Genomic DNA, 26,127 nt, shown 5'->3' with positions numbered 1-26,127 from the left:
AATAGATTCCTTTGACAAAGGCTAATGAGCCAAGAAGCAATTTTATTAGCAAACTGGAAGTCTAAAGTTAAAATTCTCCCTTCCGTACTGACTCCTGAACCACAATGATTTTTCCAGTGGGAAGAGAACGGGTTCTGGAATCAGCCAGACCTGAGTTTGAATCTTGACTCTACTTCTTGATTACCGAAGACTTTGGGCAAGATACTTTACATCTAGGAGCCTTACTTCTCTCACCTGTAAGAGAGGAATAAGACACTTTGAGGCTTATTGTGTTGATTAAATGATACAATGTACACTGAGAAAACCAAACGCATTGCCGTTGAGTCAATTCCGACTTATAGTGACCCTGTGGGACAGAGTAGAACTGCCCCATAGAGTTTCCAAGCAATGCCTGGCAGATTTGAACTGCTGACCTCTTGGTTAGCAACCGTAGTGCTTAAGCACTATGCCACCAGGGTTTCCACTCTGTCCCATAGGGTCGCTATGAGTCAGAATCGACTCAACAGCAGTGGTTACTTTGGTTATAGCACAGAGTAGAGCTGCCCCATAGGGTTTCCAAGGACTGCCTGGTAGATTCGAACTGCCGACCTTTTGGGCAGCAGCTGTAGATTTTAACCACCACACCACCAAGGTTTCCTGTACAGAGGGCACTCAACAAATGTCAGCTCCCTTATCTACTGGTCTGAAACCCAGATCTGCTCACACCCCATTAAAGAACGATATTCTCACTAACAAACTAAGTATGTTATTATTCTCCCAGAAGGAACAAGTTGGTTGGAGTCACACACAAAGAACTCAACAGGTCAAATGAACTGCTGGCTTAAGCTGAAGAAATATTTAAGACTATAACTACGCCTTTTGGAGACTGTCCGGACAACCAACAGATGGCTCTAGCCTCCTCTGTGAAGCATGGGTCTCTTTCCAGAGAAGGAAATAGAATCTTAACCACACCCACCCCGCTATCATCTCCAGTCTTTAAAAGGCTGAGTACCACACATACCGCTCCCCTTCCTGCTCATACTAGGCCATGTCACGCAGAGAGAGTTCTGTGCAGCTGCTGGTGAGACAGCTCACTCTCTGGCCCCTAACTGTAGCCCTCTTCAACTGTGGGAGCCAAGCTGCAGCGCAGCACAGGGGGCTCCTGACCCTTCCACAGCAGCGGAAGTGGCAGCTGTAGAAGAAGCCATAGCAGCTCAGGTGACAGCAGAGCCCGAGTTCAGCAATAGGTGTCTGCCATAGGGATCAACAGAAGTGACGTTGAGGTGACTGGGCACAGCTGTGTTCTGGACTTGAGGCAGATGGGACATGGTCTGCTCTGTACAGTTGTACATGGAGGCTGTACAACTGCTTTTGAGTTATCTTCAGCAAAATTTTCCTTGCATGTGATATTAATGATATTGTTCAATAATTTCCATATTCTGTTGGATCACCTTTCTTTGAAATGGGCCCAAATGGGGATCTCTTCCAGTCTGTGAGCCAGGTAGCTGGCTTCCAAATTTCTTGGCAGAGACGAGTGAGCGCTTCCAGTGCTGTATCCGTTTGTTGAAACATCTCAGTTGGTGTTCTGTCAATTCTTGGAGCCTTGTCTTTCGCCAGTGCCTTCAGCGCAGCTTGGGCTTCTTCCTTCAGTACCATCAGTTCCTGATCATATGCTACCTCCTGAAATGGTTGAACATCGACCAATTCTATTTGGTACAGCAACTCTGTGTATTCCTTCCATCTTGTTTTGATACTTCCGACATCGTTCAATATAGTGGTCTGTAGTCCTGCCTTAAAACACTTTTGGTCTAACCAGTCCCTCTCAAGCCCCCATTCTGCCAGGATCATGTGACCCATTTTCCAAGCATGATCTGAATGATCTTGGGGGCTGCCCAACGGCCCCCTCCACCAGGCAGTGGCAGAATAGCTACTTACTCTTGCTAGACACTGCTTGGTAAAGCAGAGGATCACTCAAAAAAAGTAAGACCCTCAGCAAGGTGGATTGACACAGTGGCTGTAACAATGGGCTCAAACACAGCCATGATTGTAAGGATGGCACAGGTCTGGGCAATGTTTTGTTCTGTTATACATGGTGTTACTATGAGTCAGAACGGCACCTAGCAACAATAGACACAGATATCCACAGTGATAATCACTGTGACCATGCTGAAAATACTGCCCACGTTAACCCCACAGGCCAAGTTAACCATCCTGACTTTATCCATTCCTGAGCCAATTAGGGCTCAAAGTCAGCTGGTCCACACTAGGATGGACGAATCAGTTGTTTTAAATATTGAAGTGTGTCGATGCCAGCGGATCATAAACCTTAACTGCCCTTGTTGCCTGATACCCTGTCCCTCTTAGGATCCCCTAGAACTCCCCATAATCCACCAACAAAAGAGTTCACTCTTGGCACCATGAGGGTGGGGCAGAGGCAGCTCCAAGACTCGCACACTATGGCTGGCCTCCATCATTCTCACGGGTCAGTGCTCTTGCTGTACCAGTTGGTAGACATTTTGACTATTGCCCCTGGTTGTCAGCAACAGAACCAGACTGTGGTTAATTTAATCAAAAGGGGATTTAGGGAGGTTGATTTAATCAAAAGAGGATTTGGGGTCTTCCAGAACTGAGGAGGAAGGTTTAATAAAGGAACTATTTATAAAGTCCCCTCAGGGGTGTCACCATGGTAGGCCTGAAGAAGCAAAAAAAAAAAAAAAAAACCCACCAATTGCTGTTGAGTCGATTCTAACTCGTGGTGATCCCATGTGTGTCAGGATAGAACTGTGCTCCATAGAGTTTTTATTGGCTGATTCTTCAGAAGTAGATTGCCGGGGTTTTCTTCCAAGGCACCTCTGGGTGGACTCAAACAGCCAACCTTTCAGTTATTAGCTAAGCACATTAACTGTTTGCACCAGCCAGGGACTCCAAAGGGGCAAAAAAGGGAGTAATTAGCAGCCCAAAAGAGAGTTGTGTGGTAAAGGCCACCTGACAGGAGCTATGACCTTCGGCTGAAGACTGCAGCCAGCCCATGACTACCCCACTGGGAGGAAGCCAGGGCAATAAATACCCCAACCTCTCTCTCCTTCTTCCCTCCCTCCCATCTCCTGTAGATCTCCCCATTGCCTAGACCCAAGGGGAAGCCAGAGGGCAAGGCAGCCTGTCGATGCCATCCACACAGACAGCAAGGTGAAAAAGGGTGGCTAGTGACTCCAGAGAGGCAAACAGAGATTTTCATCTCCACAGAGAAGAGGCAATTCTGATAAAGAATACTGGGCACTGTTGGGTGAAGGAGATGGATGTCAACAGACAAAAACCCATGTGTTCACTACCATATGGGCCTCATATGGTATTGATCATGTTAATCTTCTTAACCAGAGCTGCCACATTGCACAACTCCAGGGGCACCATACAAATATTATACAGTATGAATGGTACCCTCAGAAGATGGACAATATGGCGGCCTTAGTCTAACCACGTGGACCACAGGAAAAGTGGTAGCCATTCTAACCTCCCTGATCCTAATGACCCAAGAGCTAAGCATTCAGATGCCCTTGTTTTCAGTGATCCTCTAAGTGTGTAACTGTGTTCACATGTGTTGACCGTGCTTCCCTGCCACTGACCCTGATTCTCCCATGCCAGGTCTTCTGGGCCATTGGGACAGTGTTCGAGGTGATCCTGGCTATATTCGTGATGCCCACCCTGGGCTGGCGTTGGCTGCTCATCCTCTCGGCTGTTCCACTCTTCCTCTTTGCCATCCTGTGTTTTGTAGGTATCCTTTAAGAGATCTCAGCCTTTGCTCCCTGGCCCCTTGGTCTCCACTATCTTGGTACCACTAACATTCTTGCTTCCCCTTTCATAGTATCGAAGGGGTGAAGGAGGGTACCAAAGCCACCTTTGAAGATTCTTTTTTTATGTCAGGTGAGACAAGGGAACAGGACCTGGGGTAAGCTCAGTATTGGGTGTTGTGTTTCCTCCTAACTGATACTGCTGGATGTTCTCTGAGATAGCTGGGAGTGGAGGATGCCTGGGCTCCTACCTCTACGTGATCTACACTTAAGGTGACTGTATTTGATTAGTTGGGACTCTTATGTTGTGACAGAAACCTAATTCAAACTGGCTTGCGCAAAAGAGAGGAATAGGCCTATTAGAGAAAGTCAAAAAAGTGGCTTCAGGTAGGGCTGGTTCCAGGAGCTCAAATGATCCCCCCATCTCAGCTCTACGCAAAACACACCCCCTAACAATATCACCTCACACAGTTATCATTTCATGCATACACCACATCCGAAACGTTTTATGGCCACTGGGGCTCCAAAATAAGCCTTAAATGGTTGGGTCTCCTCTGTGGTAAATACTACAATAATCCCTGGTAATGACAGTAATATAATAATTCCTGACCCTAGCTACGTCGCAGGCTCTGTGCTAGGCTCTTTACATGCATTATCATATATATTCCTAATCACCATTTGAGGTAGGACTGTGATTAACCCTAGGATGCTTAAAATAGTATTAGGATGACACCAGCTATAACAAATAAAGCCTACAAATCCAGTAACTTAACACAGTAGGAGTTTATTTCTCACACACATAATAGTCCAGATGGGTGCTGCTGGCTGGCAGGTGTGATTCTTGGCCCAGGTTCCTTCCAGCTTGTGACTCTGCCATCCTCTAGGTCTTTGGAGTCTTCTGCATGCAAACATCAGACTGAGGAAGGGCAGGTGGTAACGGCATACTCATCTCTTAAATACCTTAGCCAGGAATATTCTGCCCATATGCTGTTGGTGAGAACAAATCGCATGGCCTCATCTTCTGCAAGGAAGACCGGGAAATGTAGTCCTTCCTTGGGCAGCCATTTCCCAGGACAACTCTAAACTATGAAAGGGGAAGCAAGAATTTTAGTGGATGTTCACAATCTGTGCTACCTCCTTGTTTTACTGATGAGAAAACGGAGGCCCAGAGAGATGGATTGATTTGCCCAAGGGCACACAGCAAATTAGAGCCAGAACTATAATTTGAATCAGATGTTCTTTCTACTACTCCACTAAGCCCGCAGTTTCACAGATAGCTGGTGCTTCGTTTTTACAGAAATGTATTTTTCTGCTCACTTAGGGTTGGGGCTCCATTAGGCCTGTTTTCCTGGGCTGAGTTTGCAAGATGATGCAAGACACACAGGTGGGGGATAGTTTCCTGAGAGATGAGGGTGAGGTTTCTGATGATGGTGGGAGTGGCAGTCTTAATTTAATTCCTCCCTTCCTGGGACTCTGAAAGTGGCTCCAAGCAGTAGTAATAATAATAAAAAAAAATAGCAGTGACAAAGTGTTATTGTTATGAGCTACCATCTAACCCATGCCAGATACTGTGCTAAACACCTTGCCTAGATTGTCTCATTTAATCCTCTCAGCAACCTTAGAAGTAGAATCTATTATTATCCCCATTTTATGGTTGGGGAAATGGAGGCACAGAGAGGTCAAGTAATTACTCAAGGTCACACCCCCCCCCCAAAAAAAAAAACCAAACCCGTTGCCATCGAGTCGATTCCAACTCGTACCGACCCTATAGGACAGAGTAGGACTGCCCCGTAGGGTTTCCAAGGAGCGGCAGGTAGATTCAAACTGCCAACCTTTTGGTTAGCAGCTGAGCTCTTAACCACTGAGCCACCATTAGGTCACACACCTGATACAATAGATGGTAGAGCTGGGATTCGAAGTCAGGCCCCTGGCTCCAGAGCCCCCAGTCTTGTCAACACGTACAGATGAGAGTTTGTGGCTGGAACCCGTGTTCTGTTCCACCCTCACTGGGCACTCCTGGGTCTCCTGTCCCCACAGTGGCTGCCTGAGAGTGCAAGGTATGACGTGCTGTCCGGGAACCAGGAAAAGGCCATCACGACCTTGAAGAGGATAGCGACAGAAAACGGAGCCCCCATGCCACTGGGAAAGCTCATCATCTCCAGGCAGGTCAGTGCCAGGACTGATTTGGGCATGCGTGTCCATGTGTGTGGGTGAGCGTGTGCACGCAGCATCGGGCATGTGTGTCGATGTGTGTCAGGTGAGCACATGCACACGGGGTAGAGTATGCATGTTTGTGAGCACACACATGAGTGAGCATGCACATGGGATGGGGCATGTGTGTCTGTGAGCACACATGTGGTGAGTGTGTATACACAGGATGGAGTGTGCGCATGCGTGTGAACACACATGTGGGTGACATGTGTACACAGGGTGGGTTGTGTGTCCATGTGTGCATAGGTGAGCATGTTTACATGGAGTAGGATGTACAGGTCTGTGAGCATACACATGGTGAGCGTGTGCACACAGGGTGGAGGATATGCATCTGTGAGCACATGTGTAGCTGAACATATGTACGTGAGATGGGGTGTATACATCTGTGAGCACACACGTCGGTGAGCATGTACACATGGGGTGGGATGTGTGTGTCTGTGGCATAGGTGTGTGTGTACATGGGATGGGTGGGGACCAGTTGGTCAGGACCTGCGTGAGGAATTTGGACACCCCAATCTGTGTGTGCTCACTGCCAAGTCCTAAAAGCCCCTGAATGGAGAAATGTCAAGTCCGCTAATCAATCCTGGAACCACTCTCGCGAGCATGGGCTGTTTTGGCTTCACCTTTCGGCTCCAGTGCCGTCTGAATGGCTTCTGTGACTGATTGGCAACGGCGGTGCGATAAAACTACATTAAAAACATCATGAGAGCTTCCGATCCAGGGGGCCGACTGCACGCTGTGTCTCATTAATGGATGGGGCACTGCTCTCCTTGCAGCGCAATCAGGGGATCCACTATTGTGAAAATATGTGTGTGCGTGCACATGAGTGTACGTGTGTGTGCGCGTGCGTAAGTGAATATGTGTGTATGTGTGTTGGGAGAAGGCGTACAGATTTAGGCTTCAGTCCCTGTCCTCAGAGATTATCCAAGCAGATAAGAGAAACATGACAAATACCCTTAAGCAGACAACAGACTTTACAAGGAACTTATGTTTTAAAAATAAAACTGTATATCTGGTCGTTTCCATTTTATGCAAAAAGAACTGGATGGATTTTCATCAGGCTAGGAGAAGTTGTTTGGCATGGTCTGACAAATGTACAGGCCACAAAACATACCCTGAATACACTTGGAAATGGCTGGCGCAGTACAGTGGACCATCGCAAACATTTGGGGGTGCAGGAGAGATCTGTTTTTGAAGATGTACTAGGTGGAGAAAGCACACAGCAGTTTCAAAAGCGTGTCCCAAAGTTGCCAGAGTGAACGCTCTGGTTGTAGGCGTCACTTTGGGTGGAGCTGCTGCCCTGGGCCATCTCTGGGTGTTCCAGGGTAACTGGCAATGGGGTTCAATTTACTCGATGGTGGGTCATGATTGCTCCGTGGCAGCAGGGAAAACCAGCGAGGGTACCCGGGGCACCAAGACTCACAGACGCAGAGAGCTCACTTCTCTTAGGATGGTCCAGGAAGGTGCCAAGCAGGTGGTGAATCCTGAGACAAGCAAAAGAGGAGAGAAGAGCTTTCCAGAAGCAGACCAATTCTCCAAAAGCCAATTTCCCTGACTTAATGTGCCAAATGGAACAATTTACCAAAAATGTGTTTTAAAAAATATTCTTTTTAAATATATTTAGAAAATATGAACATATTCTTTCTATGTATATACTGAAGTCCTGGAGTGGTGCAAATGGTTAACACACTCAGCTGCTAAGCAAAATGCAGGAGGTTCAGGTCTACCCAGAAGCACCTCGGAAGAAAGGCCTGGCTATCTACTTCTGAAAAATCAGCCGCTGAAAACCCTATGGACCACAGTTCTACTCTGACACACATGTGGTCGCCATGAATCAGAGTCAACTGGAAGGCCATTGATTTATATTTATTAATACATCTAATCACTGATACATTCTTTCTATAAATATAGTAATGAATCTCTTCCTATTTATATATTAATGAATCTATTCATAAATATACTAAATAAGACATTCTCAAATATATTCCGTAAGCATATTTAATGAATATTATCTTCTTTTCAATAATATATTACAAAAACACTTTTATTCACGCAGACCATTCATAGCCTTCATAGTCTACCTATTCATACTCACAGGTAGACTAAACCACCTTATGACCAGTAATTTTTTTTCACCTGTAAAACCAAAAGCCGAACCCATTGCTGTGGAGTCGATTCTGACTCGTAGTGACCTTATAGGACAGAGCAGAACTGTCTCGTAGGGTTTCCAAGGCTGTAAATCTTTACAGAACCGGACTACCACATCTTTCTCCCGAGGAGCCTCTGGTGGCTTTGAACCACCAACCTTTCAATTAGCAAGTGAGAGCTTTAACTGCTTCTACTAATGCTCTTTCCTGTAAAGATTACAGCCTCAGAAACCTTTTGGGGCAGTTCTTCTCTGTCCTGTAGGGTCGCTATGAGTTGGGATCAACTCCGAGGTACACAACATCTTTAAGGAAGCAGACCGCCACATCTTTCTCCAGTGGAATAGCTGGCGGGTTCAAATCGCTGACCTTTTGGTTAGCGGCTGAACACTTAACCACTGCACAACTAAGGCTCCCTTCATTTTTAAATAAATGAGCCTTCCTCAAAATGCTGCTAAGAGATATGTTCCTTAAATATATCTAAGAAGATACTCATATTTACTAAGCATATTTTTTAAAAGACATTGTAAAGCAAAAGATATGGTAAATAAGTTGTCGTTAGGTGCCATCAAATCCATTCTAACCCATGAGACAGAACTGAACTGCCCTATAGGGTTTTCTAGGGTGTAATCTTTACAGAAACAGATTTCCAGGCCTTTCTCCCACTGGGTGGGTTTGAACTACTAACTTTTCAGTTAGCAGCCAAGCACTTCACTGTTGCACTAACAGGGCTCCTTTTGTGAAAAAATACATTAGTTACTTAGTGAATCAACCTTTTGGCAAATTGGTGAATCGATTTTCAGCACATTAATTGTTAATAATTAATTGTGTGTGTAAATAATTAATTGTGTGTGTGTGTGTGTGTGAAATGGTTGGACACCGCTGGACTGGCCCCTGAGTCTGAAGCCAGAGGGATTCAGGCCTGAGGAGTCTGCTTCCCAGCTCCAGGTCCAGAGCAGAGGGGGACATTGGGTCCATCCTTTGGGAGTCAGGCTCCTCAGCTGCACTGCTGTGGATTTGAGTCCTGGGTTCCAGAGCCCCACATGTCCCACCCACAAGAAACCTCCCTCTCAGCAGCGGCTGCTGCCAATCTCAGGCCACCAGCTGGCTGTCCCTGGCTCCTACAGGTGAGCAGAGTAAACCTGTCTTTGTCTTGAAACAGGAAGACCGAGGCAAAATAAGGGACCTTTTCACACCCCAGTTTAGATGGACAACTTTGTTGCTGTGGTTTATATGGTAAGAGCTACTTGTTGATCACTTTTACCCACTTCCATGGTACCGCTGTTTGGGGTTTTGTTTTAATGTGAAACACAGAGAACCCTTGGCTCTTTTATTTGTGTGCGTTTGCAAAAAAAAAAATGCATTCGTTTGGGCTTCACTCTCCTGATTTCTGCCTTATCCAGGTATCCCTGTACTGCTATTTTAAAAATCTCTTTCTTTAATTTGACTCACATTTTACGCAGATAAATATAGTTTTAAAGGAAACTTTATATCTGTATTTTAAAGGAAAAACCTAAATTGCAGGTTACAAAGAGGCTCTTAAAGATGTTGTCGTTGTGTGCCATGGAGTCAGTCCCAACTCATAGCAGCCCTATAGGACAGAGAAGAACTGCCCCACAGGGTTTCGGAGGCTGTAATCTTTATGGGAAAGAGCCCTAGTAGAAGCGGTTAAAGCGCTCACTTGGTAACCAGAAGGTTGGTGGTTCAAAGCCACCAGAGGCTCCTCGGGAGGAAGATGTGGCAGTCCGCTTCTGTAAAGATTTACAGCCTTGGAAACCCTATGGGGACAGTTCTATTCTGTCCCGTAGGGTGTCTATGAGTCGGAATTGACTCGATGGCACACGACAGCAACAACGACATGCTTCATACCTGCAGTCTGCCTACTTGCTTCGAGAACCCCAGTAAGGCTCCCATAGGCCCAGTGTGGCCCAGGGCCAAAGACTGGCACACAGAAGTGCCTCCCAAGGGGAAGGGGAAAAGGAGATTTGCGTTTCTATGTTCATTCATTTCCTTACCTTTCTTGCTTACTTCCTGGCAGGTTTTCCAATGCGTTTTCTTACTATGGATTAGTGTTGCTCACCACAGAAATTTTTCAAGCAGGAGACATTTGCAGCAGTGAGTATTGCAACCTGTCTTTATCAGCAAACCACCCCACCCCCAGATGCTATTTGCATTTCTATGGACAGGAATAATTTACATTACTGTCAGAATTCTTTGATTTGCAGAATTGTAAAATAGCTCAAAGGAGCCCTGGTGGTGCAACGGTTAAGCCCTTGGCTGCTAACCGAAAGGTTGGTGGTTTGAACCTACCCAGCAACTCTGCAGGAGAAAGACCTAGTGATCTGCTCCTGTAAAGATTACAGCCTAGAAATCCTTATGGGACAGTTCTACTCTGTCACATGGAGTCGCCATGAGTTGAAAATCAATCCACGGACAGCACCTAACAACAACAAAATAGCTGAAAGACAATGACAGACGGAGACGACCCGTAAGGATACACTGTGTTGACAGAAGTGTCCCATAGGGTTTTCTTGGCTGTAATCTTTAGGGAAGCAAATCACTAGATCTTTCTCCTATGAAGCCGCTGGGTGGATTCAAATCGCAGACCTTTAGGTTAGCCGCTGAGTGCTTAACCATTGCACCACCAGGTCTTCTTCAAGGGTGCACTAGGCAGGACATGTTTTATTCTCTCAGTTCTAGCTGAAGAATTCCATTAGCATTTTTGTAGGGCAGGTCTAGTCATCACAGACTCCTTCAGCTTTTGTTTTTCTGGGAGTGACTTAATTTTGCCCTCATTCTAAAAAGTTTTTCCAGGTATAGAATTCTTGGTGAACAGTTGTTTTCTTTCAGCACTTTAAATATGTATCTGACTTAGGTTTTAAGAGGACCTCTCTGGCTGCAGTGTTAGCAATAGACTAAAGGCAGGAGGGGGGTGCAAGTATAGAAGCAGGTAGGCTAGCTGGGAGTCTATTGCAGTGATTCAGGTGAGAGATGAGGATGGCTCAGACCAATATGGCTGCAGTAAAAGTGCTGAAAAGCAGCTGATCCTGTTCTAATAGATTTTGAAGGTTGAGCCAACAGGATTTACTGATGGATTGACTATGGAATATAACAAAGACCTGAGTCAAGGATACCTTCAGGGCTTTTTACCTGAGCAACTAGAAGCGTGGAGATGCCACCATCTGAGACGGGGAAGCTGTGGGAAGCACTTTTCATGTTTGGGGTACACTCACCTTCTTTGAGTTTCACTTATTAAATGACTGACTCAGATAGGTGTTACCCCTTTATCTTTAGGAGACCAGTCCAGTGTTTTGGGGGTAAAGGAAGGGCTGGAATACAGCAATGTAGAGTTCACCCTTCACAATTAATTCATCCTGGACCAAGAGTGAGAGTATTATTGCCATCATGTATTTGGCCACCAGGTTCCACTCTGATTTACTTTCAATAAAGGATGAAGGGTGATGGAGATGAGCAGAAATGAGCATGCATTAGTTACCTATTGCTGAATAACAATATTACTACAAACTGTTAAAACAAAAATAATATTAAGCCAATAATAGAAATCAATGGAAGTCATGATTTTCAAGTCAGGGCATCATTTCCAACTAGAGAGTCAAAAATGTTCCAAAGAAGAAATTCTTTTACAGATTCTTATGGTCCCATTTATTGCTGGTAATTACACATTGCCATGGAAACAGGGCCAGAATAGAGATGATAAAACAATTTGTGGTCCTGCAGGATTTCATGCAGCATTTTCTTGAATAACAATTAAAATAATTACTGATCGACCTTAAATCATAGCTTCTAGTCTGACCTTTGGAATTGCTGTTTGTTGAAACCGGCTGTAATAGATAATTACTTAAAGGTGACTTTTCAGAAACCACTTTACCCAAGTTAAGGTTCAAAGATCATCTCAGGGCAACGACATGGGTAGGTCACCTCAACTTCCACGAAGCCCAGAAATCTGGATTCCATGAGAATTAAAAAACTCTTCCTCAAAATGTAGTAGCTTAAAACAACACACATTTATTGTCTCACGGTTTCTGTGGGTCAGGAGTCTGAGCACAGCTTAGATGAGTCCTCTGCTAGGCTTCGATCAAGGGGTCAACCAAGACTGGGCTCTCATTTAGAGACTCAGCTGGGGAAGAATCCAATGCCCTGCTCATGTGGTTTCTGGCAGTATGAAGTTCCTTGTGGTCGTAGGACTAAAAGCCCTTTGTTCCTTGCCACGGGCGCTACCAGCATGGCCATTTGCCTTCTCATGGTCATCAAGGGAGACAGTGGGACATGGTCCTAGCAAGACAGGCATTACAATCTTATGTAACAGGATCACATACACATGATCATGTGCTCACTGTCACCTTTGCTGTATCTCATTGGTTAGAAGCAAGTCCCAGTCACAGTTCCCACCCACAATCCCAGAAAGATGTGAACACCAGGAGGCAGATGTTTTAGTTTCCTAGTGCTGCTGTAACAAAAATACCGCAAGTGGGTGGCTTTCAAGAACAGGAATTTATTGTTTCACAGTCTTGGAGGCTGAATGTCCAAATTCAGGGTGTTGGCAGGGCTAGGCTGTCCCTCACTTTTTGACAGCCGTCTGGGAAAATCCTTGTCTCTTTCAGCTCCTGTAGCCCCAGGCATTTCTTGATGATCCTTGACTTATAGATGAACCTCACATGATATGTTCCCTGTGTGTATCAGTATGTCTGTTTCTGTACTCCCCTTGTAAAACACCACTCAGATGTAATTAGGTTTAGGACCCATTGTACTCTACTCTGGTTTGACCTCATTAACATAACAAAAGAAAAACCTTACTTCCAAACAGGGTCACATTCACAGATACCAGGGTTAGGACTTTAACATGTCTCTTTGGGGGATACAATTCAACCCATAACGGCAGGGATCATGGAGGCCTCCCCCTAGAGTCCGTCTGCCACAAAAGCACCTAAACCCATTACTGTCAAGTCAATTCCAACTCATAGCGACCCTATAGGACAGAGTAAAATCACCCCATAGGGTTTCCAAGGAATGGCTGGTGGATTTGAACGCTGGCCTTTTGATTAGCAGCCGAGCTCTTAACCACTGCGTCAGCAGAGCTCCACAAAAGCACCTGCTATGTGCCAGTTCTGGGCTAAGCATGTTCACATACACAACCTATTTTCATTCTCTCGACTACCTTGCACAGTGGTTTCATTAGGCCCAGTTTTACGAGGAAACTGAGGTTCAGAAAGATGAAACTGTAGCACTGCTGCTTGAGATTCACGGTGAAGTCTGTCTGACTCTGAACCTGGGCTCTTTCCATACTTAGAGATGGAAACCCCAGCTATCTCATATCCAGAGAAGGAGGTGTGGGGAGCAAGAAGACATGATTCAAGGCCTGGTATACAGCTCTTTCTCTCTCTCTGCCTCCCTTCTGCCCCCCAGTCTCCAGCCAGAAGAAGACGGTAGAGGCCAAATGCAGCCTGGCCTGTGAGTACCTGAATGAGGATGATTACATGGACCTGCTGTGGACTACCCTCTCTGAGTTCCCAGGTAAAACACCTGCATGAGGTGGGTCTGGGCCAGGGAAGCCTGAGAACGTGGAGCTGCTGGGCTGGTGGCACAATCTGGTGCTACTTAGAAGCAAATCCCATTTCTAGGTGAGCAGGGGATTTTTTTTTTTCCTTAAACTTTAGTTATAAGTTTTCCAGAACTGTGAAGGGGCTGAGATTTTACCCCACTTGAATACTATTAACAAATTTACCAACCCAGTTACATGCATGCTGGTAGAAGATATGAGACTCCTGGGTCAGAGACTAAAGACATTATTACTCATGGCACAGCAAGCAGCATGAATAGGATATCAGCATGAGTAGTATATTGTGAAGCAAAGAGCCCAGGTAGATGCTATCCATGAAATGGATTTGCAATACAGCTGAGGAACGCCAAGCTTAGAGAATTCAAACATTTTGTAATGGACTGCCAGAAACTTGTCCAAATTTTGCCCCACAGCGAGACACCATTATTACTGGACAGTAAACAAATCTGCCCTTTGCTCCAGAGGAAGACACTAATTCTATCCTTCAAGGCTGCTTGTTATACAAACATCCTTGAAATGAGAGTCTGAATGAAAGGGCAGCTAGTGCCTTGGCTCACGACATGTGCAGAAATACGAGAGACCCATGAAGAATTGCTTCACAAACCAGTCACACTGGGAAAGGTCAGTGAGCTGTAGAAAATCCAAGCCTGCACATAATGCGAAGGTGAGCTATCTTTTCCTTTGAAAGGAGTGATAATAATTATAACAGTAATAACATCTAGTATTTATTGAGTAAAAAAAAAAAAAATTTTTTTTTTTTTACTCTATACCAGGCACTGTGCTAATTGCTTTTCATTTAATCTTGTGAGGTAGTATAATTATTCCCATTTTACAACTGAAGAAACTGAGGCTCAGAAAGGTCAAATAACTTGTCCAGCAGAACAGGAACTGTACCTCCCAAGTAGATACCTTTCACTTGCCTCCTTGCCCAGAGTCTGCTTCTCGGGAAACTTAACTAAGACTGAAGGTTCAACAGCCAGGAGAGCTGAAACAAAAGCTCTGGTCCCACCCCAGAGTCTTCAATCCTGTATTACACTGTCTATCTTTCTTCTAAAGCCCTTTCCTGTAGCTTAGTGGGTAAGATGAAAGTCTTAAGACTTAAACTCAGCATTGCCACTCACCAATTCCCTTTACTTCTCGGAAATTCAGGCTCTTCTTTTCTTATTTATTATGGTTATTGTTTTGCTGTTTTTCTTTGTTCACTGACACATCCATGCTTCTAGAAGAATTCCTGGCATGTAGTACGCAAAAACCAAACCAAATCTGTTACCAGCAAATCGATTTCAACTCATTGCGATGCTATAGGACAGAGTACAACTGCCCCATAGGGTTTCCAAGGCTGGTAGATTTGAGCTGCTGATCTTTTGGTTAGCATCCGAGCTCTTAACCACTGTGCCACCAGGGCTCGGGCATATAGTAGGCACTTAATTTATTGATTGAATAAGTACAGGCAGTCCCAGGTTACAAACATCCAACTTACACATGCAACTCATAGTTACGAAATGATCCCATAAAGCCTATTATTATATTAAAAATTCGAGGTATATACAATAGTTTTTAATAACAAACGGTGTGATGCACATCAAAACGTTATTATTATTATTACTGTATTATGTTAAAAATGTTTTTAATGTATCTGGAAGTGTTTCTTTAATGTTTTTATGCATAGAAAGGTACAGTATATACTATATATGAAGACAAGCATTTGACTAACTGATATTAGATACAAATTGTACCTAACTGTTTTCCGACTTAGGTACAAATTTGATTTAAAGACAGATTTAGGAATGGAACTCATTCATAATTCAGGGACTACCTGTATTTAAAATGCGACTATTAGTAGCATTTATCTTGGAGGGTATTTTTTTTTCCTTGTTACTTTTTAAAAAATTTTTTTATTGTGCTTTAGGTGAAAGTTTACAGCTCAAGTTAGTTTTTCATACAAAAATTTATATGCATATTGTTATGTGACCCTAGTCGCTATTCCTATAATATGACAGCATACTCCCCTTTTCCACCCCAGATTTTCTGTGTCCACTCAGCCAGCTCCTATCCCTTTCTGCCTTCTCATCTTGCCCCTGGACAGGAGCTGCCCATTTAGTCTTGTGTATCTACTTGAACTATTTAGCACACTCTTCACGGTATCATTTTATGTTTTATAGGTCAGTCTAATCTTTGTCTGAAGAGTTGGCATTGGGAATGGTTTTAGTCCTGGGTTAACAGAGAGTCTGGGGGCCATGGCTCCTGGGGTTCCTCTAGTCTCAGTCAGACTGTTAAGCCCGGTCTTTTTATTAGAATTTGAATCCTGCACCCCACTTTTCTCCTGCTCCATCAGGGACTCTCTGTTGTGTTCCCTGTCAGAGCAGTCATTGGTGGTAGCCAGGCACCATCTAGTTCTTCTGGTCTCAGGCTAATGGAGTCTCTGGTTTATGTGGCCCTTTTTGTCTCTTAGGCTAATATTTTCCTTGTGTAGTTTGTGTTCTTCATTCTTCTTTGCTCCGGGTAGGTTGGGGTCAATTGATGCATCTTAGGTGGCTGCTCACTAGCTTTAAACCCCAGACTCTACTCACCAAAGTGGGATGCAGAACATTTTCTTAATAAACTTTGTTATGCCACTTGACCTAGATGTCCCCAGAAACCATGGTCCCCAGACCTCCGCCCCTGCTGCTCTGTCCCTCGAAGTGTTTGGTTGTGTTCAGGAAACTTCTTAGCTTTTGCTTTGGTCCAGTCATGCTGACTTCCCCTGTATTATGTGTTGTCCTTCCCTTCTACTTCTTGTCTGCTATCTAGAGAATTCCCCTCTCCCTCCTGCCCCACCCTCGTAACCATCAAATAATGATTTCTTCTCTGTTTAAACCTTTTCTTGAGTTCTTCTGATAGTGGTCTTATAAAATATTTGTCCTTTTTTGACTGACTAACTTCACTCAGCATAATACCTTCCAGATTCATCCATGTTGTGAGATGTTTCACGGATTCATCATTGTTCTTTTTTTTTTTTTTTTTATTAAGCTTCAAGTGAACATTTACCATTCCAATCAGTCTGTCACATGTAGGTTTACATACATCTTACTCCCTTCTCCCACTTGCTCTCCCCCTATTGAGTTCATCATTGTTCTTTATCATTGCATAGTATTCCATTGTGTGAATACACCATAATTTGTTTATCTATTCGTCTGTTAATGGGCACCTAGGTTGTTTCCATCTATTTGCTATTGTAAACAGTGCTGCAGTGAACACAGTGTGCATATATCTATTCGTGTGAGGGCTCTCATTTCTCTAGGATATATTCCAAGGAGTGGGATTGCTGGATTGTATGGACTTCTATTTCTAGCTTTTAAAGGAAGTACTGAATGGATTTCCAAAGTCGTTATACCATTTTACATTCCCACCAGCTGTGTATAAGTGTTCCAGTCTTTCCACAACCTCTCCAACATTTATTACTTTGTGTTTTTGGATTAATGCTAGCCTTTTTGTCAGTGTGAGATGGTATCTCACTGTAGTTTTGATTTGCATTTCTCTAATGGTTAGTGATCGTGAGCATTTCCTCTTGTATCTGTTAGCTGACTGAATGTCTTCTTTGGTGAAGTGCCTGTTCATATCTTTTGCCCAGTTTTTAACTGGGTTATTTGTCTTTTTGTTGTTGAGGTTTTGCAATATCTTGTAGATTTTATGGATTAGAGCCTGATCGGTTATGTTGCAGCCCAAAATTTTTTTCCCTGTCTGTAGGTCATCTTTTTACTCTTTTGGTGAAATCTTTTGATGAGCATAAGTGTTTGATTTTTAGGAGCTCCCAGTTATCTAGTTTCTCTTCTGGTGTTAGTACATTGTTAGTTATGTTTTGTGTTCTGTTTATGCTGTGTATTAGGGCTTCTTATTTTTTCTTCCATGATCTTTATTGTCTTAGATTTTTTATTTAGGTCTTTGATCCATTTTCAGTTAGTTTTTTGTTCATGGTGTGAGGTATGGGTCTTGTTTCATTTTTTTGCAGATGAATATCCAGTTATGCTAGCACCATTTGTTAAAGAGACTGTTTTGTCCCCTATTTAATTGACTTAGTACCTTTGTCAAATATCAGCTGCTCATTGGTGGATGAATTTATGTCTGGGTTCTCAGTTCTGTTCCATTGGTCCGTGTATCTGTTTTTGTACCTGTACCGGGCTGTTTTGACTACTGTGGCGGTATAATAGGTTCTAAAATCAGGTAGAGTGAGGCCTCCCACTTTGTTCTTCTTTTTCAGTAATGTTTACTTATCCGGGGCCTCTTCCCTTTCCATACGAAGTGGTGATTTGTTTTTCTACCTCATTAAAAAATGTTATTGGAATTTGGATTGGGATTGCATTGTATCTATAGATCGCTTTGGGTAGAGGAGACATTTTCACAATATTGAGTCTTCCTTTCCATGAGCAAGGTATGTTTTTCAGTTATGTAGGTCTTTTCTGGTTTCTTGCAGTAGTGTCTTGTAGTTTTCTTTGTATAGATCTTTTACATCTCTGGTTGGATTTATTCCTAAGTATTTTATCTTCTTGGGGGTTGTTGTAAATGGTATTGATTTGGTAATTTCCTCTTTGAAGTTCTCTTTGTTGGTGTAGAGGAATTCAACTGATTTTTGTGTGTTTCTCTTGTATCCTGATACTTTGCTGAAATCTTCTATTAGTTCCAGTAGTTCCTTTGTGGATTCTTTGGGGTGTTCTGTGTATAAGATCATATCATTTGCAGATAGGGATACTTTTACTTCTCCCTTACCAATTTGGATGCCCTTTATTTCTTTTTCTTGCCTAATTGCTCTGTCTGGAACTTGGAGGGTATTTTTGAAGATTACACAAGATACTAGATGTAAAAGTGCTTAGGCTAAATTTTAATTATGATTACTACTAAGCGCTATGTTTGCTATACTGCCTCTACTGAGGTAGAGAGTTATTTATTCCCATTTTACATATGAAGAAACTGAGGCTCAGAGAAGGCAAGGAACTAGCCTAAGACCACACAGCAAGTTAGAAGCCAGACAAAACCTTAGAACCCAGTTGTTTCTGACTTCCAACTTACGCATCTCACCTGGATTCAGTGAATGCCGTTATTCAGACTCCTTGGGTACCTGTTAGGTTATCCATTACTGCATAACAAATTAACCCAAAATTTAGCTGCTTAAAGCAATACATGTTTATTATCTCGCAGTTTCTGTGGGTCAGGAATCTGGTAGTTGCTTACCTGGGTCCTTTGCTTCAGTATCTGTCAAGAGGCTACTTTTGAGGTACTGGCCCAGGGTCTGTGATCTCATGTGAAGGCTCGACTAGGGTGAGACCCACTTCCACAGTCACTCACATTCCTTGAAGGTTGTGGGGCAGAGGGCTTCAGCTCCTCATTGGCTATTTGCCAGAAACCAAAAAACCAAACGTGTTGCTGTCGAGTCGATTCCAAATCACAGTGGCCCTATAGGACACAGTAGAACTGCCCCATAGAGTTGTTGGCTAGAGGCCACCCTTAGTTCCTTGCCAGGTGGCCCCCTCCGTCAGAGCAAACCCATGAGGAGAGCCAGAGAGAGAGGCCACCAGCAAGACAAAGTCAGATCTTTTATAACTTCATCTCAGAAATGGCATCCCATCCTTTTGGCCATATTCTAGCCATTACAAGTGAGCTGCTGGGTCCAGCCCCCACTCAAAGAGAGGGAATTGCACGGGGTGTGAAGACCAGGAAGTGGAGTAATTGGTGGCCACGTCAGAAGCTGCCTTTCACAGAGCCCCTGCTCCCCTTCCAGGTGTCCTTGTGACTCTGTGGATTATCGACCGCCTGGGCCGCAAGAAGACCATGGCCCTGTGCTTCGCCATCTTCTTCCTCTGCAGCCTCCTGCTATTTATCTGTGTTGGAAGGTGGGTGGTAGACCAGCTCTCTTTGGCCCCGAGGTTTATATCTGTGGTCAGTGGTTCTTTGGGCTTGCAGGCTGCAGATTACACCTCCTTGGGGTTATCTGAGGGGTCTCGCCTGTTCCCTACTAGCCACTTGCTAGAACTGGGGTTCGTGACAGCCTCACAACTGACCAAAAGATCAGGTTCAGGGTCGAGGGTTCTGACGGGGGTGTGGACAAGAGGGCATTTTGACCAAGGTCTCACCCCAACTACATCAAATTTAGACTTTTGACACCATTTCCTAATAAGACCAGGCATATAGCTGTTTGATTTATATGTGTGTTAAAGCATTAATCTGCCAAATGGAAATATTTAAAATAGACCCTGTTTTCTAATTCTGTTTTGGGGTTTCTCCATTTTTCCATCCTCAAAATATGCAAGTGGCCTGTCCTTCTCTTGAACTCTGAAGGGCTCCAGACCAAACCTGATCAGGAACCAGGGGGCCACATCCTGGCCTGAGGAAGGTTGGGAGACATAACCTAGACCTGAAAATGTTGGCGTTCTGGGACACCTATCGGAACAGTTGAACGGAGGTTTGGGGCTGAGGACTATCCTAAAAGTACTGGATAGATGTTTGCTTTCCCTAGCTCAGCTGGCTCCTGGCTCAATTCCTGCCCCAGAATTTCCTGTCTGAGCTTTCACTTGGTTCTATCACTTCTCTCCAACCTTACCTTCAACCTGGGTACCTCAAATATTTCTGTTTCTCAGCCTGGTGCTTTAGAGAATGATACACTTATAAAAACAGGCCTATGGAGATGGCCACTGGAATGTGTGTAGTGGGCATGTGTGCACACACATGAGCTTGCGTGCCTGCATGAGTGTGTGTTGGGGGGGTGGCCTTTGTCAATTACTGGGGTGCCCATTCTGCCTGGGCAGATAGGACTTTGCTGAAACAAGCTCACAGAAATAATAGCTGCTCATCTGCTTTTTTCTCCCTCCTCCCTAGAAATGTGCTCACCATGTTACTCTTCATTGCAAGAGCGTTTATTTCTGGAGGCTTCCAAGCAGCCTATGTTTACACACCTGAGGTAGGAGAGGTGTCTGGGAGCAGCTGGGGCTGGGAGGGTGGGAGCTCTCCAGAAATACTCCGCCTGGGTTCCTCGGAAAGAAAATTTGCTCTTGGCTCTGCGTGGGGACTGTGGAGCTTTTCACTATTTTAACTCATTTTTCAGTCTTTTTCTCCTGCTTAGAAAAATGTATTCTCAGTGTAAAAATCCAAATGTTACACGACTATCAAGAACCAAAAATGGAAGTTCCCCACATCCCCTTTGTCCAAGAGACAACTTTCTTGAATAGTTCAGTGTATATTCTTCCAAATTTTTCCCTGCCGATACCAATATATGTCACAGCATGCATCAGTCAAACCGGGTAACTAGGTAGTTAAGAGGAGTTTAATAAAGGGACTAGTTACAGTGGCGTGGGGGCAGGGCTGAGGGAAACCAACAAGTGATAAAGCAGTGGGGCGGGGGTGGCTGGGGCAGCTGTAGCCACCCTAGGTTAATGAGGTGAGGGAAGGGAGCTCCTTCTGGGTCCCAAGAGAGAGTTGTGTGGAGAGGGTGGCTTTGAGAGAAGCTGACATCTAGTTGAGTGACACAGCAGGCCTGAGGCAACCTGGGAGGGAGGGAGCAGAGGAATAAATACCCCAGCCCTTCTCTCCTCCCCCCTTCCCATCCTCCAGTGGTGCTTCCCATTGGTTGAACCCAACTGTAACCCAGAAGGCCAGAGCACAGTTCTACTCTGACACACATGGGTCGCCATGAGTTGGAGCTGACTCAATGGCAACCAGTTGTGGTTGGAGGATACCCAGTCCCTTCTTACTTTGCAACGGGGGAGATTAGTCATGTTTCTACAATCGAGTGCAAATTTTGGGGGAAACTGCGTGGGCATTTAAATCACTGTATCTATGAAAGTACTTAAAAGTCCAGGGTAGTGCTTCAAGGTGATGCCACTAACGAAAAGTGGCAGGTGGAGCAGGACCTGGATCCTGATTGTGCAGTTCCTGGAGGGAGGGGTCTATGGGGACCACCCACCACCGAGGGCAAGGAGGACCCCCATACTGGGTTCCCTCCCACAGCTCAGCCCTTTGCCCTCTTTTTCAGTTGAATTCTTACCTCCTTTCCAGTCTCCCATCCCTTAGTGGCATCACCCTAACTTGAGGCCTGCCCGCGGGGGACTCGCCTGTCAGGCCTCAGCTGGGGAGGAGGGAGGGACCTGCATTTTCAGAAGTCCCTACCTGGCTGCTGTGTTTCAGGTCTACCCCACTGCAACGAGGGCACTGGGCCTGGGCTCCTGCAGTGGCATGGCAAGAGTGGGTGCTCTCATCACTCCGTTCATTGCTCAGGTAGGTGTCACCCCAAATACGGGGAGGGGGGCAGTTACAAAGCCAGTGTGTTACCAGCAGCCACTATGTGCTGAACCTTCTACAGAACTCTCTGGGTGCATCCCCTTGTTGTATCCTAACAGCCTACCCTACGGAGAAGAAGTATTGCTTGCAGATGAGCAAATAGGCTCAGAAGAAGAAAGGCACTTGAACTTGCCCATGACCACACACATGGGAAGTAGGAGGAAGCTGGGAATCAAAGCCAGGACTTTCCTATGCAGAAAGCCCTGGGAGCTCCAGATGACTTGGCCAAAAACAATGTGGGCGAAAGCCAACATGATTTAGTGGAAAACAAATGCCCCAGTCCCTGCTTCTGAGTGTTGGACAGTTAGGTGTTATTGCAGATTTTACACCTCTATGTGTGTGTGCCTTGAAGCATTTCTATCCTTTTTAAAAACGTTTTTTGTGGTGAAATTTATATAACAAAAAATTTGCCATTTAAACCATTTTTTAATCATAAAAAAAATAAAAATTTTTTTTGTCATAAAAGTTTTATTAAATATACTTCCCACACCTATATTATAAACAATTAGAAGAGGTACTTCTATTTTATATAGTAGTATCTGTCTATGAACAGAGATTTATTTTTATTTTTTTATTGTGCTTTAAGTGAAAGTTTACAAATCAAGTCAGTCTCTCATACAAACATTTATATACACCTTGCTGTGTACTCCTAGTTGCTCTCCCCCTAATGAGACACCACTCTCCTTCTCTCCACCCTCTATTTCCAAGTCCATTCAGCCAGCTTCTGTCCCCCTTGGCCTTCCCATTTCCCTTCCAGACAGGAGCTGCCCACACAGTCTCATGTGTCTACTTGATCCAAGAAGCTCACTCCTCACCAGTATTATTTTCTATCCTATAATCCAGTCCAATCCCTGTCTGAAGACTTGGCTTTGGGAATGGTTCCTGTCTTGGGCTAACAGAAGGTCCAGGGACCATGACCTCCGGGGTCCTTCTAGTCTCAGTCAGACCATCGGGGATTCTCTGTTGAGTTCCCTGTCAGGGCAGTCATCGCATTTCACCCATTTTTGAGTGCAGAGTTCAGTGACATTAATTACACTCACCATGTTGTTCTACCATCACCACTATCTATTTCCGAACGTTTGTCATCACCCTAAACAGGCACTCGGTACCCCTTCAGCAATAACTTCTCAGCCTCTTTCAGCCCCTGGTAATCATTAATAACCTTTTGTCTGTATGCACTTGCCTGTTCTGGATTACTTCATACAACTGGGATCATGCAATATTTGTCCATTTGTATCTGACTTATTCCATCCAACATAATGTTTTTGAGGCTAATCTATATCACAGCACGTATGGTGAAACCTGTGAGAACCAGAACTCAGCAGGACTGCCTTGTTTTTCCAGGTCTCGCGAGTTTTCCGCCTTTGACAGGGTACAGTCTTACCACTTTTCTATTGCTTGTTTTCATGGACACTATTTGAGCTTTCCTTCTCTGGCAGGTTTTTGCCTTATACAGGTTCCAGCTTTCACAGGTTTTACTGTATCAGGACTTCATTTCTCCTTATGGTTAAATAATCTCCCATTGTACGTACATGCCACATTTTCTTTCTCCATCCCTCTGTTGATGGGTCTCTGTCCGTTTTTAGAGATGTTATTTTAAAATCATTTTGCTTTTTATATCCAGTTTGTTTGTAGCCAAGTATTTCTATTCTGCTTTGTTGTTTGGGGCCATTGTGTGTCATTACTGACTAATAACGATTGAGAACTTCCCGTGTGTCTGCATGGTGTCAGGTGCTGCCCAGGTATCCTCTCATCAGGAGGTGGCTACCGGCCTCCTGGAGTCCCTGGGAGGAGCAAATGGTTAACACACTCAGCTGCTAATGGAAAAGCTGGCAATTCAGAGGTGCCTCAGAAGAAAGGCCCAGTAATCTATATCTTAAAAAATCAGCCACTGAAAACCCTGTAGAGAACAGTTCTACTCTGATACACGTGGGGTCACCATGAGTCAGAGTCAACTTGATGGCAATTAGTTACTGCCCTTGTGCCCATTTGGCAGATGAGGAAATGCGACTCAGCTCTGCTGTGTGATTTGGGGTATTTGGCAGAGACACCGCCCTGGGAAAGTACACACTCTTAAACCTAGCGGGCCTGGGTTCAGATCTCAGTCCCATCCTTATCATCTCTATGAACTTGGATATTGTCTAGGTCAGGGTTCTCTGGAGAAACAGAACTAGTGAGGTGTGTTTGTATATATATGTATGTGTATATATATATAAACCAACAACCCATTGCCGTCGAGTCGATATATATATATATATATATATATATATATATATATAGTACTGCTATGCCAAACTTTTTTTACACGTTGTAAAAATACTAGCATAGCACTTTTCTTACAAAAATACCTTGCAATGGGAGGGCATGGTTGGCAAACAGACATAGAAGACATGTGTTATTTGTGTAAAAATACAGTCTATGTATATATATATATATATATATATATATATACACACACACGCACACACACGCACACAAATATATATATGGAGCCCTGGTGGCACAGTGGTAAAGCACTCAGCTGCTAATAAAAAGTTGACAGTTCGAACCCATCAGCTGCTCCAAGGGAGAAAGATGTGGCAATCTGTTTCCATAAATATTACAGCCTTAGAAACCTTATGGGGTAGTTCTACTCTGTCCTACAGAGTTGCTATGAGTTGGAATCAACTTGACAGCAATGGGTTTGGTTTATTTCATTTTGTGTGTGTGTGTGTGTGTGTGTGTGTGTGTGTGTGTGTGTGTAATGAGAGAGAGAGATTCACTTCAAGAAAATGGCTCATGCAGCTGTAGGGACTGGTGAGTCCCAAATCTGCAGGTTAGGTGGCAGATTGGAAACTTCTGCAGGCTTACATCCTAAGATCCTAAAATCCTTTAGGTCAGGTGACAAGGAAAGTGCAAAATCGAGAGAGAGAGAGAGACACGGAGAAGGCAAGTTTGCAAGAGAGACCTCTGCCATAATATCCATTTACATTCTAGAGCCAGACCACACCCCCAGGGCAAGCCCCCTTTCAACTCATTGGTTAATTACATCACATCACATCATGGAAGTTCATTACATTACGTGACATCACATCACATCACATCACGTCACGTCACGTCACGTCACGTCATATCGTGGAACAGTGATCAGTCCAGTGTCTGGCCAAACCACTGAGGATCATAGCCTAGCTAAGTTGACACATAAAATGAATCATCACAGGTATGCTACTTACCCTTATTGAGCGTCAGTTTCCTCCTGTATAAAATGGGAATAATGGGGATAAAGTCCCTATCTTACCCAGCTCTCAGAGGACTAAATGAGACCATCGCATGGAGCACTCCAGCAGGGCCTGGCCTCGCTAAGATTACTGACAGTTGATGGTGCCTCCGGTTCAGAAGGGATATTCTCACCTGTGTACATCTCCTTTCCCAGGTGATGCTGGAATCCTCTGTGTACCTGACACTGGTGGTTTACAGCGGCTGCTGCCTCCTGGCCGCCCTGGCCTCTTGCTTTCTGCCCATCGAGACCAAAGGCCGTGGACTACAGGAATCCAGCCACCGGGAGTGGGGCCAGGAGATGGTCGGATGCGGGACGCATGGCACTGGTATCCCCAGGTCGAACTCTGGCTCACAAGAGTAGTGACTGCTGGGGGGCTGAGCTGATCTCTGAGGCTATAGCTTGCAGAGAGCTGGTGGAGCCCAGCTGGGGGACCTGACTGTCACTGCCACCACCAAGAACCTGACAGTATGACCTGGACCAACAGGGCTTTGTGTCTTGACTCCATTTGCTCATATTCATCAAGATTCACCCAGGGATGGAAAGATGTTGGCTCTGGGGGGTTCTCTGTATGTGTCAGGGGAGGTACATTACTAACTTGTGGCTCCGCATGGGGAAAGTGCCACCTTGGAAGTGTTCGGTGACGCCATCCAGAATCAGCTGGTCACATCTTGAGTGAACAACAACAAATGATCTGATCTCTGTAGACAGAGACCAGGCCCAGACCCATGTGACACCTGCCCATCCAGGTGAGTTGACACCTGCCATTTCCCAACCCAACTTGTTCAGTCAGTTCTCCTATATCCCTGGTCCCAAGGCTTTCTTCTTTGAAATTGCAGGTAACTGGGTGTGGCCTGAGCAACATTTCCT

General features: G+C 44.6%; 1 protein-coding gene across 1 annotated transcript in view; it reads left to right on the top strand.

The window, feature by feature from the left end:
• Positions 1-25,675, top strand: part of SVOP (SV2 related protein) — an 87,118-nt gene extending 61,443 nt beyond the window's left edge. Inside the window, exons 9-17 of the mRNA XM_010598914.3 lie at positions 3,619-3,744; positions 5,802-5,930; positions 9,282-9,355; positions 10,158-10,234; positions 13,544-13,651; positions 19,450-19,561; positions 20,544-20,625; positions 21,849-21,938; positions 25,414-25,675. Of these exons, the coding sequence (XP_010597216.2) occupies positions 3,619-3,744; positions 5,802-5,930; positions 9,282-9,355; positions 10,158-10,234; positions 13,544-13,651; positions 19,450-19,561; positions 20,544-20,625; positions 21,849-21,938; positions 25,414-25,620 (1,005 nt within the window). The 3' untranslated portion in view covers positions 25,621-25,675. The remainder of the gene's footprint in view (positions 1-3,618; positions 3,745-5,801; positions 5,931-9,281; positions 9,356-10,157; positions 10,235-13,543; positions 13,652-19,449; positions 19,562-20,543; positions 20,626-21,848; positions 21,939-25,413) is intronic.
• The last annotated feature ends 452 nt before the right edge of the window (positions 25,676-26,127 follow it).

Source organism: Loxodonta africana, chromosome 19 (assembly GCF_030014295.1).
Source record: "Loxodonta africana isolate mLoxAfr1 chromosome 19, mLoxAfr1.hap2, whole genome shotgun sequence".
Taxonomy (NCBI): Eukaryota; Metazoa; Chordata; class Mammalia; order Proboscidea; family Elephantidae; genus Loxodonta; species Loxodonta africana.
The sequence above is the reverse complement of the archived record's forward strand: the minus strand, read 5'-3'. Positions and strand labels throughout refer to the sequence as shown.